The sequence below is a fragment of the Salvelinus sp. IW2-2015 genome, linkage group LG30, assembly GCF_002910315.2.
Source record: "Salvelinus sp. IW2-2015 linkage group LG30, ASM291031v2, whole genome shotgun sequence".
In the NCBI taxonomy this organism is placed as follows: domain Eukaryota; kingdom Metazoa; phylum Chordata; class Actinopteri; order Salmoniformes; family Salmonidae; genus Salvelinus; species Salvelinus sp. IW2-2015.
This window is the reverse complement of record NC_036869.1, coordinates 18,889,405-18,902,335: the sequence shown is the minus strand read 5'-3', so window position 1 is coordinate 18,902,335 and position 12,931 is coordinate 18,889,405. Positions and strand designations below refer to the sequence as shown.

At 41.7% G+C, this 12,931-nt stretch overlaps 1 protein-coding gene across 1 annotated transcript; it reads right to left on the bottom strand.

Annotated features, from left to right (window-relative positions):
* Window positions 1–1,730: 1,730 nt before the first annotated feature.
* gnb3b (guanine nucleotide binding protein (G protein), beta polypeptide 3b) lies at window positions 1,731–7,752 on the bottom strand. Its single transcript, XM_023974817.2, has 8 exons — window positions 7,540–7,752; window positions 5,121–5,225; window positions 4,583–4,728; window positions 4,102–4,165; window positions 3,635–3,791; window positions 3,156–3,424; window positions 2,624–2,840; window positions 1,731–2,170 (listed from the first exon to the last, which is right to left on the bottom strand). Exons 2-8 carry the CDS (start codon window positions 5,175–5,177, stop codon window positions 2,064–2,066), a joined length of 1,017 nt encoding a protein of 338 aa, XP_023830585.1. The 5' UTR covers window positions 5,178–5,225; window positions 7,540–7,752; the 3' UTR covers window positions 1,731–2,063.
* Between the last annotated feature and the right edge of the window lie 5,179 nt (window positions 7,753–12,931).

The window sequence follows — 12,931 nt, the reverse complement described above, 5'->3', positions numbered from 1 at the left end:
TAGGTACATATTCCATAAAAAATCTGCAGTTTCCAGCTACAATAGTCATTTACAACATTAACAATGTCTCCACTGTATTTCTGATCAATTTGTTGTTATTTTAATGGACAAAAAAATAGCTTTTCTTTCAAAAACAAGGACATTTCTAAGTTACCCCAAACTTTTGAACAGTAGTGTATGTTCTAATTTTTAAACTAGTTTTCATTGGGAACTCAGATAAAGCGTTTTTATCAAAAGYGATCACTTTTGCACGTCAAAACACAGAATCCTATTCATTACTCAATGTGCTGAACCTACGTCAAACAAAATTATCTTGTGGATGTCATAAGTTGTCAGTCCTTATATCTTTTGAGCCGACTTCAACATTGGCCAGAGCCGCGTAGGAAACTTAGTTCCAAATCAACAGTCAGACAGTGCAAAACACGCCTACACAGGCGCCCAGGCSAGATTAATCGAACCCCCCCACAATRTGGTCTTAATCTACAAAATATTGGACTGGGATCCAATCTGGTAATAGCTTCAAAATATGTTTAACGTTATCTTGTGGWTGTCATGAGTTGTCAGTCCTTATATCTAGAAAGGTGGTTACATTTTCACTAAACCAAAACGTGGTCGCTTACCAATGTTTCCACATGTTGAGTAGTTATGTTTGCGTTCTGTTTAAATGATGTTTTATTATGAAGCATTGGAGTACAGCATGTGAGCTTCTTTTTAACATAAGACGACAAACACAAGATGAATAAGCAAAACAAAAACCTCACAAAAAGGAAAAGAAAAAAAACTGACGTAAAGACACATAACTAAAACATTTAATAATGTCCTCCAGAAAGAGGTTTGTATATTTACATTTACATTTAAGTCATTTAGCAGACGCTCTTATCCAGAGCGACTTACAAATTGGTGCATTCACCTTATGATATCCAGTGGAACAACCACTTTACAATAGTGATATGAAATACAACTGTATACATTAGCCTGGTCAAACTTTGTGCTAAATGGTTAACTGTCAAAGCGCAAGTACACAGACATGGTGTTAATGCAGAATTCTAGGTTTATTAGAAAGGTTTTTCAACAAACATAGCATGTTTACAGAGATACTGCCGATGTGTAAAAGTGCTACAAAATGCAGTTGGGAGGGAATATATTGTTATCTGATATGTAACACCTCAAGAACCTTTTTCCTGAAGTAGGATTCAGGAATGCTGGACACTCAAAGTAGAGGGATAGACAAACTCGGATGTATGTGATTGAACATGGTTTAATTTTGTTGGTGATAGGTGATGGCAGCCATTTTGGGGCAAAGACAGAGGGTGCTGTTGGTTAGCATGGATCATCGTAGGCCCAAAATGCCAAAATGTCAACAGCCAAATCCTGTGGCACACATACATTGGATTTGTGTGACCAAACSGCACTGTACATCAACTCTGCACTCCAATAAATAATAMATWACCTAAATGTAAATAAATGTACATATCAACTTTCAGCTAATAAGTGYGGGCTTTATACATCAAAGATCTCAAAACAATAAAAATAGATCTGTAATACTAMATCTTTATTTATGTTCATTATATTTCTGTATTTATTTCACATTTTTATTGTCAAAAATCTATATGTGCAATTGTCACTCTCACCTTAGATACAAGTAGAGCATATTTTCTTCATTAATTCATTTATTATTTCAAATAATCCTATTTTTTTTATGTTTGTCATCGTCTCGATATTGATAGTCTGAACAATAACTTTAAAACTGTCACGTGTACACGTAGTGTGGCTGCATCTTGTTCTGCTGTCGATGTCATTTATACAGTATGTTCTATGAAGTCCCATTCACCACCTCTCACATTGCATACATAGATGAAAAGGAGGGAGAGAGAGAAGGGAAGAAATTATGTGAACTGGTACGACAAAAATCCTCCGCCTGATATCTCCCCAATCCCAAAATGAGCATCCTTATTTCTCAGGCTTGTGTTTAACCCCTTCTCCTCTCCTCCTCTAGCTCCACCCCCCTCCCCCCCCCCTGTCTTCCTGTCTCTCTTTCCCAATGTCGCCTCTGGAGGACCAGCTCAGTTCCAGATCTTTAGGAAGCTATCCCAGGATCCTGTGCAGATACCCAAGCCATCGTCTGGTACCCCAATGCAGCTCACTCTGTTGTCATGGCCAGACAGAACACCTGAGAGAGAGAGAAAGAGAGAGAGCGAGAGAGGGATGAGAGAAGAAGAAGAAGATAGTCATCCACACTGATGCAAATGATGCAGTTCTAGTTTCTATTCCCTTTTTTACCTGTGTTTCTTTGATTGACTGCCTCTCATCCAGACTTCTTTGACTATACGCTTTCTCCCTTTCATTACCTGTGTTTAAACCACCCACTTATTTACATTTACATTTGAGTCATTTAGCAGATGCTCCTATCAAGAGCAACTTACAGGAGCAATTAGGGTTAYGTGCCTTGCTCAAGGGCACATCGGCAGATTTTTCACTCATGCCATCTGTCTCCTCTTCTGCCTCCCTCTCTTTACATTGACTGTTCTCTCTTTGTTTGTCTCTGTCTCTACTCACTCCTTTTCACCCATCCCCTCAGTCCTCTCCCTTCTCTCTCACTGGTTTCCCTCACACTTTTACTCACCAACTTTCTCGGCCTTCAGAGAATCCCAGATGTTGCAGTTGAAGTTGTCGTAGCCGGCGAAGATGAGGCGTCCTGAGCTGGAGAGGGAGACTGACGTGACGCCAGCATTCAATGCAGCGTCCTGGTAGCCATTGACCTCTTGGTCAGCACGGAGGTCGTACATCTTGAGGGTGCAGTCATCGGAACCTGTGATAACTGCAGTGCCRCTAGGGTAGAACTGGGGTATAAAGAAGGCCATTTCAGTATGTATTGTTTTGTTTTGACATGTATTGAACTTGAAGGTTAGTTTGCCCGGTGAGTTGACTGAGTTAGCAAAGTACAGACTAAATGATGTTTCGATTTTGGATCGCACTACCCCCTGACTACTGAAGTCACGGGGTAGTCTCAACCGGAGCCCGAACCCAGAATCTTGTACCTGCAACCCAACATCTTGACAAAGTCGATAGTTGTTGGGTTAAGGTCACTACAATATATAGATCATTCAGAGTCATTCTGACCAGGAAAAACCCTGGGGCGTGTCTTATGTGCTCACCGCAATGGCGTTAATGTCACTCGTGTGGCCGATGAAGGTCTGCTTGCAGCCACCATCTCTTATGTCCCACAGCTTGGCGCTGGAGTCACACGCCCCTGAGATGAAASTGTTCTGGTCTGGTGACACGGCCAGGCACATACAGTCACCCACGTGGCTCTTGTAGATCACCTTCTGCTTGCCAGTCTCCAGATCCCACAGGCAACAAGTGGTGTCACCGGATGCAGTGAGGATCTCATTGTCGCTCAGGAAGCGGCTATGAGAAAGGTAGCCTGAGATGGAAGCAGAAAGATAGAGATGTTATTGTTTGTACTACTTATATCCTACGTATTTGGATCTCATCCAATTTATTGAACACGCTTTTAATGAATTCTCTTGTAGTTGGTCCATAACCCAGTTGGTCACGGAGTTGACCGYAAACCCAGTTGGTATCGGAGTTGACGATAACTCGGATGAAGCAGACATTGTACTACGATACCCACCTTCATGTGCGTCCAGCTCCCTGAGGGTCTTTGGGCTGGCACCCTTGATATTGGCGATGGTGCACATGTTATCCAGACCTCCGCTGGCCACCAGATTGCCAGAAGGGGCCATGGAGCAACTCATTACCCAGGAGGACTTGAGGGGGACGGCATATACCTGGAAGGCAGGGAGAAGAACGCTAGACCACTCACTTTCCAGTTCGCTTTGTCTCAAGATTAGAAGACTTAAGATACCCAACTAGCTGACTTTTACCATATAAATACATTCGTAGAGTGTGTGCTGCGTAGTCAAAGTCAAGACAATCTAAAAGAAAAGTGGGTACTGCTTCTACACGTCGGTGGTTGAAGTAGGGATTTACTCCATACATTTGCAAACCAAGTAGAAAGCTCTCTATATAAATCCTATGCATTAAGAGGAAAATAGTTAGAGACGTGAAGATGATGACTGATCAGTGATCAGTCCTTACCTTGTTGCCGGTGTAGGTGTCCCAAATAAGAAGCTTGCCATCCTGTGAGGCACTGACCATGTGCCTGTGGGAGAGAAAAAKAAAGTTCAACAAGTGGTTAGTCAGTGTATCAAATTCTGTGTGAACAGGGTTTAGGCACGAGGTCCGGTATGAATCTGGCTTAATACTTTGACAATGCAACATTTGAAACAATGAAGGCCTTTCAAAAGCATTTTAATTGAACCCCATGACACCTGCATGTCATCGTGGACACTTTTAAACAATGGGACCTTTTGATATCAGAGTCCATTTGGTTTGAATTGCGCATCAGACAACCCCCTGTATCGACCTCCTCTATCTTGCTCAAGGTAGACCTTCTCTATGTTTTTCAATCGTCCCTATCCCACACTGGCTAGTGGTAGTGGTGGGGTGTCTATGGTGAGCTAAACTGTCCCTGACGCCATCCCCATTCTCAGCTATCTGGACAAGAACACCTTCTCACCTGTTATCAGCGGACCAGTGCAAGCCGTAGATTTTGGCCAAGTGGCCCTTCAATGTCTTTCTGTTTTTCAGCTGGACACGAGGTGCAGCCGCCACACCAGATGCTAGAGTGGCCATGGTGGTGTCATTGACCGCCTTGCGGCCTGCCTAGTGGTGGGAAAGGGATTCACAGGTAGGAGAGGAACAAGTTAAGTGAAGAGTCAAATAGTTGTAGAAAAATAAGCATAAATTGTTTGGAGCAGAATGTTTTCCATACTTCTGTTGTATTTACATTTTTCAGGAACCAGACACTGCTTACAATGTCTTAGTATAACTTTATCTCAATGCCAGTTCTGGTATGTGGAGGAAACTAAATGTAGGCTATATGTTATTAACTCTGTAGGTACTGTACATGACTTCTTGTGCATTATTGGTACTATGATTCCAAGTTATTTATCTGATGATGTCTTTTTTTGACTGGGGTGATATTGAAGATCGTAACAAACAAACCAAAAATTGTCTTGTGGCAACCATTGACATGCTGTGATAACGAGACTCACTTCAATCTGCGCCTTCAGACCATCGGCCTCCTTTTTCAACGTGTCCATTTCACCCATGGCAACGGTTGATAGGGGCTGTCACCGCTGGAGAAAAAAAATGGCAGACTAGAAGAAAGGGAAAAAGAGAAAAGGAAAATAGTTTTATGTTTCAAACTTATTTGATTGCATACATATACAGATCCAGGCTTGGCAAAAATGCTGTCCTCATTGTAAAATGGATGCAATGTAGAACTCAATCATATAACGAAGATCTTAATTAAATAGAACTGAGAATTCATGTTCTCAAATATGTGCAGTAGATATACTGTATACGGTGGCCATCTGTTTGAGGAGAACGTAACTGGACTTATTGCTCCAGTAACCCCCCATGGCCTCTGACCCCCTAAACTAAACCAATCAGGTGCTTTCGTCATTTAGTATGGTGCAAGAGCCTAGATTGGCCTTCTTGAGTACAGTACGAGGTATAATCCCACATCCACTGTGCTAGAAGTCTAATATGCAGAATTAGTGACATATCCAAGATCTACCTTCATGTATCTGAAGAATAAGGCAAATTCCTGGCTGTTTTATCTGTAACACAGACAGCCATTTCGTTTTTTATAGTTCATTACGGAAGTGTTGTCTGTCTTTCGAGAATACTTGCCATTTTTACTTAGAAGGCCTCATTTAACTTTACAACTTTACTTTATTACTTATTTTCCTATTTATTACTTAAATTCTTATTCTTTTGTGTTACAATTAAAACAAGTTTAAGACACGATTTAGCATGAACCTTCTTTTCTCCCCCCTAACTCTGACTTTCAATGCCTTTTAAGAGAGAATATTTCATGATCAAGAGGTAATTAGTGGTTAGCTGTGTGTGGCCCTAATACTCTTTAATTGGATGCTGACGTTTTCATAATTGGAGGCACAATTACCAACACACACCACTTTTGTAAACCGTTTAAATGTTAACAACAAATCTCGAAAACGAATCCAACTACTACAGCACACATCCTTGCAAATACAGTATTAACAAAAGGTATTACTTTCACAGAAATAATTGTTCACAGATTGAACAAAGCATTGGCTAAGCAAGTTTAGTAGGTGGTTTGACCTATGAAAAGAGCCATCGGGACAGAGGGCGAGGAGGGGTGGGCACAACTTACTGGGCACAAACTGGTTGAATCAACGTTGTTTGCATGTCATTTCAATGCGAAGACGTTGAATCAATGTGGGAAAAGTCATCAACGTAAAGGAATTTTTGTTTTTTCACCCAACTTTGAACCTAAATCCAATGACACGGTTCAAATTCTTGTTGATTTCATGTTGAATTCACATTAGTTGACAACTCAATCAAATGTAAATCAAAACTAGACGAAATGACGTCTGTGCCGAGTGGGAATAGAGCTTTAAAGCCCCATCAGGGGATCTTAAAGGAGGCTTTTCCAGTCAAATCTCCTGTCATCCGATTACTGACTGCCCTTTACCACTGGATCAGAAAGAGGGAGCAAGAGAGGGGAGAAGAGAGAAAGAGTGGATAGAGGGGACAAGAATAGGCAAGGATATGGGCCTATCAGGTAGAAATGTGAGTTTTTTTTAAGGGAGTCTTCTTCAKTTTCCTGTTTGGTTATTTCCTTTGAAATGATCTTTGCACAAATGCACAGAATGGCCTCTATTCCTGTTTGTCTAGATAGAAGTACTCGAGACGTGCGCCATTCTATTAGCATGGCTGCAGATGTCAGCAAGACTTCAATGCATTAAATCAATACATGTGAGACAATACATGTGCGAAAAATGAGATAGAAAGTTATGCACAAGCTCTGCAGTTTGCTGCTTTCACTCTGGGATTTTTTGGGGTGTTGTTCCTCTTTTACTGGATCTTTAGAATCAATGGGGGAGGATTTGCAACCTTCATGACAATGCTGATAACGTCTTTGCCTGCTGTTGTTACCTAATAAATGAAACGGATTCTGAGACGAAAAGCACTCAATGATGTCACTGTCACTACCTACTGGTGACAGCCATTTCACGCGACCTACCAGTTCTCTCTCTCTCTCTCTCGCTCTCGCTCTCTCTCTCTCTCTCTCTCTCTCTCTCACTTGCAAAGACAGCAGTCAACAGTGCACTTGTTGCATGCCATTAGAATTCATCCTCTGGTGGAAATGAGCACCGCTGAGAACTCCATTTATTACTTCTTGTCATTGACCGACCATTGAGTAGTTTATTTCGCTCATATTCAATCCAGTGGACCTTACTGCAAGTCAGATGAAGTTCCAGTCTTTCAACTGTGAAATCTGATCATGGATGAGGAATACTGAGCTAGGTAATGGGCTAGTGTCCATGATGATGTGGGTCCGTGTTCGTAATCATCAGAGAAGTCAATGTAGTTCCATGTWGTTCCACGTATGTGCTACCAAAGTGACCCAAAATCACTCACCTTTCCAAACAAAACGCGGTCCTTCCTCTTTTTTGGGGCTTTTCTGCCTCAGTAGCCCTTTGTAGCAGCTTTTTATGTTCCACAATACTCAAGTCAGCCCTGCTATCCTTCTCTCGCTCTCTCTTTCCTCTTACGCTTTCACCCACAGACTGGCTGCAGGCAACCTGTGAAAACTCTCTCTTTCTCTCTCCYKTCGCCCTGTGAGGAACAGATGAGGATTGAAGGGGATGAAGGAGATCAGGGATGAAGGGATAARCCCGAAGATGGAAATAGAGAGAGGGAAGGAGAGAGAGAGAGCATGGAGCATGGCAAGAGGAGATGGGTAAACCGATTGGAGGAGAAAATCAGGTGATGAGGTCAAAAGACAAGAGCAGGTAAAGAGAGAAGGAGGGATGAAGGGAGAGAGGTACAGGTGTAGATGTAAATGTGAGAACAAGATTAAGTAGAGAGATGCGGAGGGGTAAAGAGCGGCATTGCCAGTGAGAACACATCATTTGTTACATCACATCAATGGCTATGACATAAAGCTGGTAGAGAATCACATTTGATGTCTTCCACATTCAGTTCCACATCATTCGACAGTATAATAGTGTTAATGTCTACGGGGAGAGGGTATTTGATTTTGCTGACCTGGAGTGGCTCAGAAMACTCTTCCAGCCAATTGCATGGTAGGCCTACCAACTAGAGCAGTCCAACCAGTAAACAAATTGACAACAGAATTTCAGCATGCTTATAGGGAAGGACACTCAACAAGCACAGCACTTACACAAACGACTGATGATTGGCTGAGAGAAATTGATGATAAAATGATTGTCGGGGGCTGTCTTGTTAGACTTCAGTGCAGCTTTTGACATTATCGATCATAGTCTGCTGCTGGAAAAACGTATGTGTTATGGCTTTACACCCCCTGCTATAATGTGGATAAAGAGTTACTTGTCTAACAGAACACAGAGGGTGTTCTTTAATGGAAGCCTCTCAAATATAATCCAGTTAGAATCAAGAATTCCCCAGGGTAGCTGTTTAGGCCCCTTGCTTTTTCAATTTTTACTAACGACATGTCACTGACTTTGAGTAAAGCCAGAGTGTCACGCCCTGACCATAGTTTGCTTTGTATGTTTCTATGTTTTGTTTGGTCAGGGTGTGATCTGAGTGGGCATTCTATGTTGAATGTCTAGTTTGTCTATTTCTATGTGTTTGGCCTGATATGGTTCTCAATCAGAGGCAGGTGTCAGTCGTTGTCTCTGATTGGGAGCCATATTTAGGTAGCCTGTTTTGTATTGTGGGTTGTGGGTGATTGTTCCTGTTGGTGTGTTTTAGTGTTCACTATTTCAGGACTGTTGCGTCTTCGTCTATTTCGTATGTTTATTGTTTTGTTCTTTATTTAAAGTATTCGAATAAATATGAATACTCACCACGCTGCGTATTGGTCCGACATTTCTTACTCGTCAGATGAGGAGGACGAATTCCGTTACACAGAGTGTCTATGTATGCGGATGACTCAACACTATACACGTCAGCTACTACAGCGACTGAAATGACTGCAACACTCAACAAAGAGCTGCAGTTATTTTCAGAGTGGGTGGCAAGGAATAAGTTAGCCCTAAATATTTCTAAAAATAAAATAATTGTATTTGGAACAAAACACTCACTAAACCCTAAACCTTAACTAAAACTTGGAATAAATCATATGGAAATTGAGTAAGTTGAGGTGACTAAACTGCTTGAAGTAACCCTAGATTGTAAACTGTCATGGTCAAAACATATTGATGCAGTAGTAGCTAAGATGAGGAGCAGTCTGTCTATAATAAAGCGATGCTCTGTCTTCTTAACAACACTATCAATGTCCTACAGGCTCTAGTTTTGTCACACCTTGACTACTGTTCAGTCTTGTGGTCAGGTGCCACAAAAAAGAACTTAGGAAAATTGCAATTGGCTCAGAACAGAGCAGAATGGCTGGCCCTTGGATGTACACGGAAAGCTAATATTAATAATATGCATGTCAATCTCTCCTGGCTGAAAGTGGAGGAGAGATTTACTTAATCACTACTTTTATTTATGAGAGGTATTGACATGTTGATTGCACCAAGCTATCTGTCTTAGCTACTGGCACACATCTCAGACACCCATGCATACCCCACAAGACATGCCACAAGAGGTCTCTTCACAGTCCCCAAGTCCAGAACAGACTATGGGAGGCACACAGTACTACATAGAGCCATGACTACATGGAACTCTATTCCACATCAAGTAACTGACGCAAGCAGTAAAATTTGATTAAAAAAACAGATTAAAAAACACCTTATGGAACAGCGGGGACTGTGAAGCAACACAAACATGGGCACAGACAGACACACACACACACACACACACACACACACACACACACACACACACACACACACACAACACACACACACACACACACACACACACACACACACACACACACACACACACACACACACACACACACACACACACACACACACACACACACACACACACACACACACACACACACACACACACACACACACCACACACACACACACACACACACACACACACACATGATAACATGTTGTGTGTGTGTGCGTGTGGCTCAGTTGGTAGAGCATGGCGCTTGCAACGCAGGGTTGTGGGTTCATTCCCCACGGGGGACCAGGATGAATATGTATGAACTTTCCAATTTGTAAGTCGCTCTGGATAAGAGCGTCTGCTAAATACTTAAATGTAAATGTAACATCGCCATATACATACACATGGATTTAGTACTGTAGATATGTGGTAGTGGTGGAGTAGGGGCCTGAAGGCACACAGTGTGTTGTGAAATCTGTGAATGTGTTGTAATGTTTTTACAATTGTATAAACTGCCTTAATTTTGCAGGATCCCAGGAAGAGTAGCTGCGGCTTTGGCAGCAGCTAATGGGGATCCATAATAAATACAACTACAAATACAAATACACATCACTAAAGAGTGGTGTTTGGATTCTTATCAAGTCTATCAATGGCAGGTTTCACTATCAATAGTAATCTGATGCAGCAGTCAGAAATGACCAGACATCAGAGTATTATTGTCTGACTGTACTGGTGGAGCGGTTGAATTTTGTCGGGTTTTCTGAGAGATTGGCAGGGGTTGAGGTTGAGGGGAGTTGAATTTATTTATCAGCGCTAATGAGTTGAGCCCAGTTAATCAGGATCCAATTGGATATCCGGGGAATCTGAAATCTCGTTAAGGAATTAGAGCAGTCCAACCAGAACGTGCGTCACAAGTGACACAGAAAAGACAAGAAGAAAATGGATCAAGAAATCGAGGGATCGATTGATGGTTAAAATAGAGATTTGGATGTGAAGATGCCAGTGGAGTTGCTGAATGCATTTGGGTATAAATGGCAAGCCTTTATAGTTGTGGAAGATAAAGGGAATATTCTACTGTACCTTGAGAGTTGATCATCTTTTCTCAGCCACAGGGAATTAGCTGACTTGTGGGTCCGAAGGAGAGATTTCACAGATCCCACAAGATCGGGGTGGGCTTAAAGATCGGACTGAATGGGAACAAGAACTTTGGGGGTGTGCTACTGTAGTAATTCCTGTATTACAGCATTATATAGATTCAGAAGTACTCACAGCAAGATTTGTCTGAGTTCAAGAGGTCTTTGGTGCCTTGATACGAACATGACCGCTCGATGAAGTAACACAAGCTTTGTTGCTTGAGAATGCCAAAAGCAATGCCATCGCCATTTAACAAACACACCTTGTACCTTGATGCACACTCAGCTATGGCCCAATATTGATATTCTAGATGACTCCCATGCAATGATTACTTTATAGGTTGTATTAGACTCTATGTGTGGAGAAATCTTGTGCAAACACGTCTATTCTATGCAATGCAATCTCTGGTATTAACAAGACAATGCACCTTGATCTCCTAGTCAAGAGGGATTACAAGTGAAAACCTAAACGACCAGGTTCCCTGTCACTGTGGCATGTGTCATGGGGTCAGAAATAGTTAAGGGTTGAGGTGATTGTCGGTTTTAAACACCCGTATTTTAAACAGCCGTGTTTTTAAACACCCGCATTGGATTCACCTCTTCACCAGTCAAAAGGCCTTGATTTATAATCCACTGATATTACCGTTTATCCACCACTACCTGGCTACCAACAAGGGGCTGTGGACCATGAGATGCCAATAGATATGTGATAAAGTTGCATGCAACTAGTTTCATGACAGGGATGTGGCACTGATTGACAAATGTAATTCTTTGAATAACCTCTGCATAAAAGACAGATTMACTTCTTTATCTTTTCTTGTAATGCATACAAGTCGATAAAAGTTTCAACAGGCATGAAACCCTTGCACCATGGCCCCCCTAACAGCACATTATACATCTCATAACATTACTATATAATATGTTGTCTGAATATATGGGAACGAGCTGTGATACCTTACAGACCTGTGTAAATGTGTGCGTGTGCTTTATTTAGCTTGGAGTTTGCACTTGTCACAGCGATTATTCTATTCGTTCCATTGTACCAGGCAAACTCAATCGAAAGCAGGTAAAGTATTTGACAAGTTAAGTATTTGGTATTTGATCCAAGTCTTTAAAATACATTTTATAACATTATAACACCTTATAACACAGATTGATGTTCTGTGTTGATTTTATTCTACAGTCAGCACTGAAAAGGTCTGCAAAGCCCCTTCAAAGCAGTGCAAGAGTGAAGCAAACTGATGCTTTCCAGTAATATTGTTAGTTACTATGGTTCTGTGAAACCTAGCAATCTTCTCATTCCTCTTTTTCTCAGTATTAGTTCAGGGCTGTAAGTTAAGACCAATCAGGCCCCAGTAGGACGCTTAGTATTACTCTCTCTCTTTCTCTCTCTCTCTCTCTCTTTCCTTCTTTCACTCTCCCTCCTTCTCTCTATTTCTCTCTCCCTCGCTCATTCTATCCCTTCGCTCTCTCTCCCTCTCTGTTAAACCATGGGGGCTGTTTGCAGTTCAAATAAGCAGGTGTTAAACAATGGAAGTGTTAATGAATTTATCTGCAAAAAAGCAGAGAACCATTCACAGAGCCTGGATACCTGTATTTTGGTTACAGGATCTGTGAAAATGCAGGAATCATGAAATAAATGTAAATGAGTGGGATTTAGTTCTTTGTATGAAAGGGGTAAATGTTTGTGTGCCTCTTTGTCAGTCTACATGTCTCTCTCTGACTCCCTCCCTCCCCTGCTGTAATCCTAGCTAACCCCTAACCAACTATGACAGAAATGGGCTAGCAAACGTCCTCTGTTAGTAACACGCTCAGAAGGTAGATAGGAAGTTAGAGTACAGCACACACACCCCTGTCACCTTTGACACCAGACCCACTAAGAACATGGTCACATGACGGTC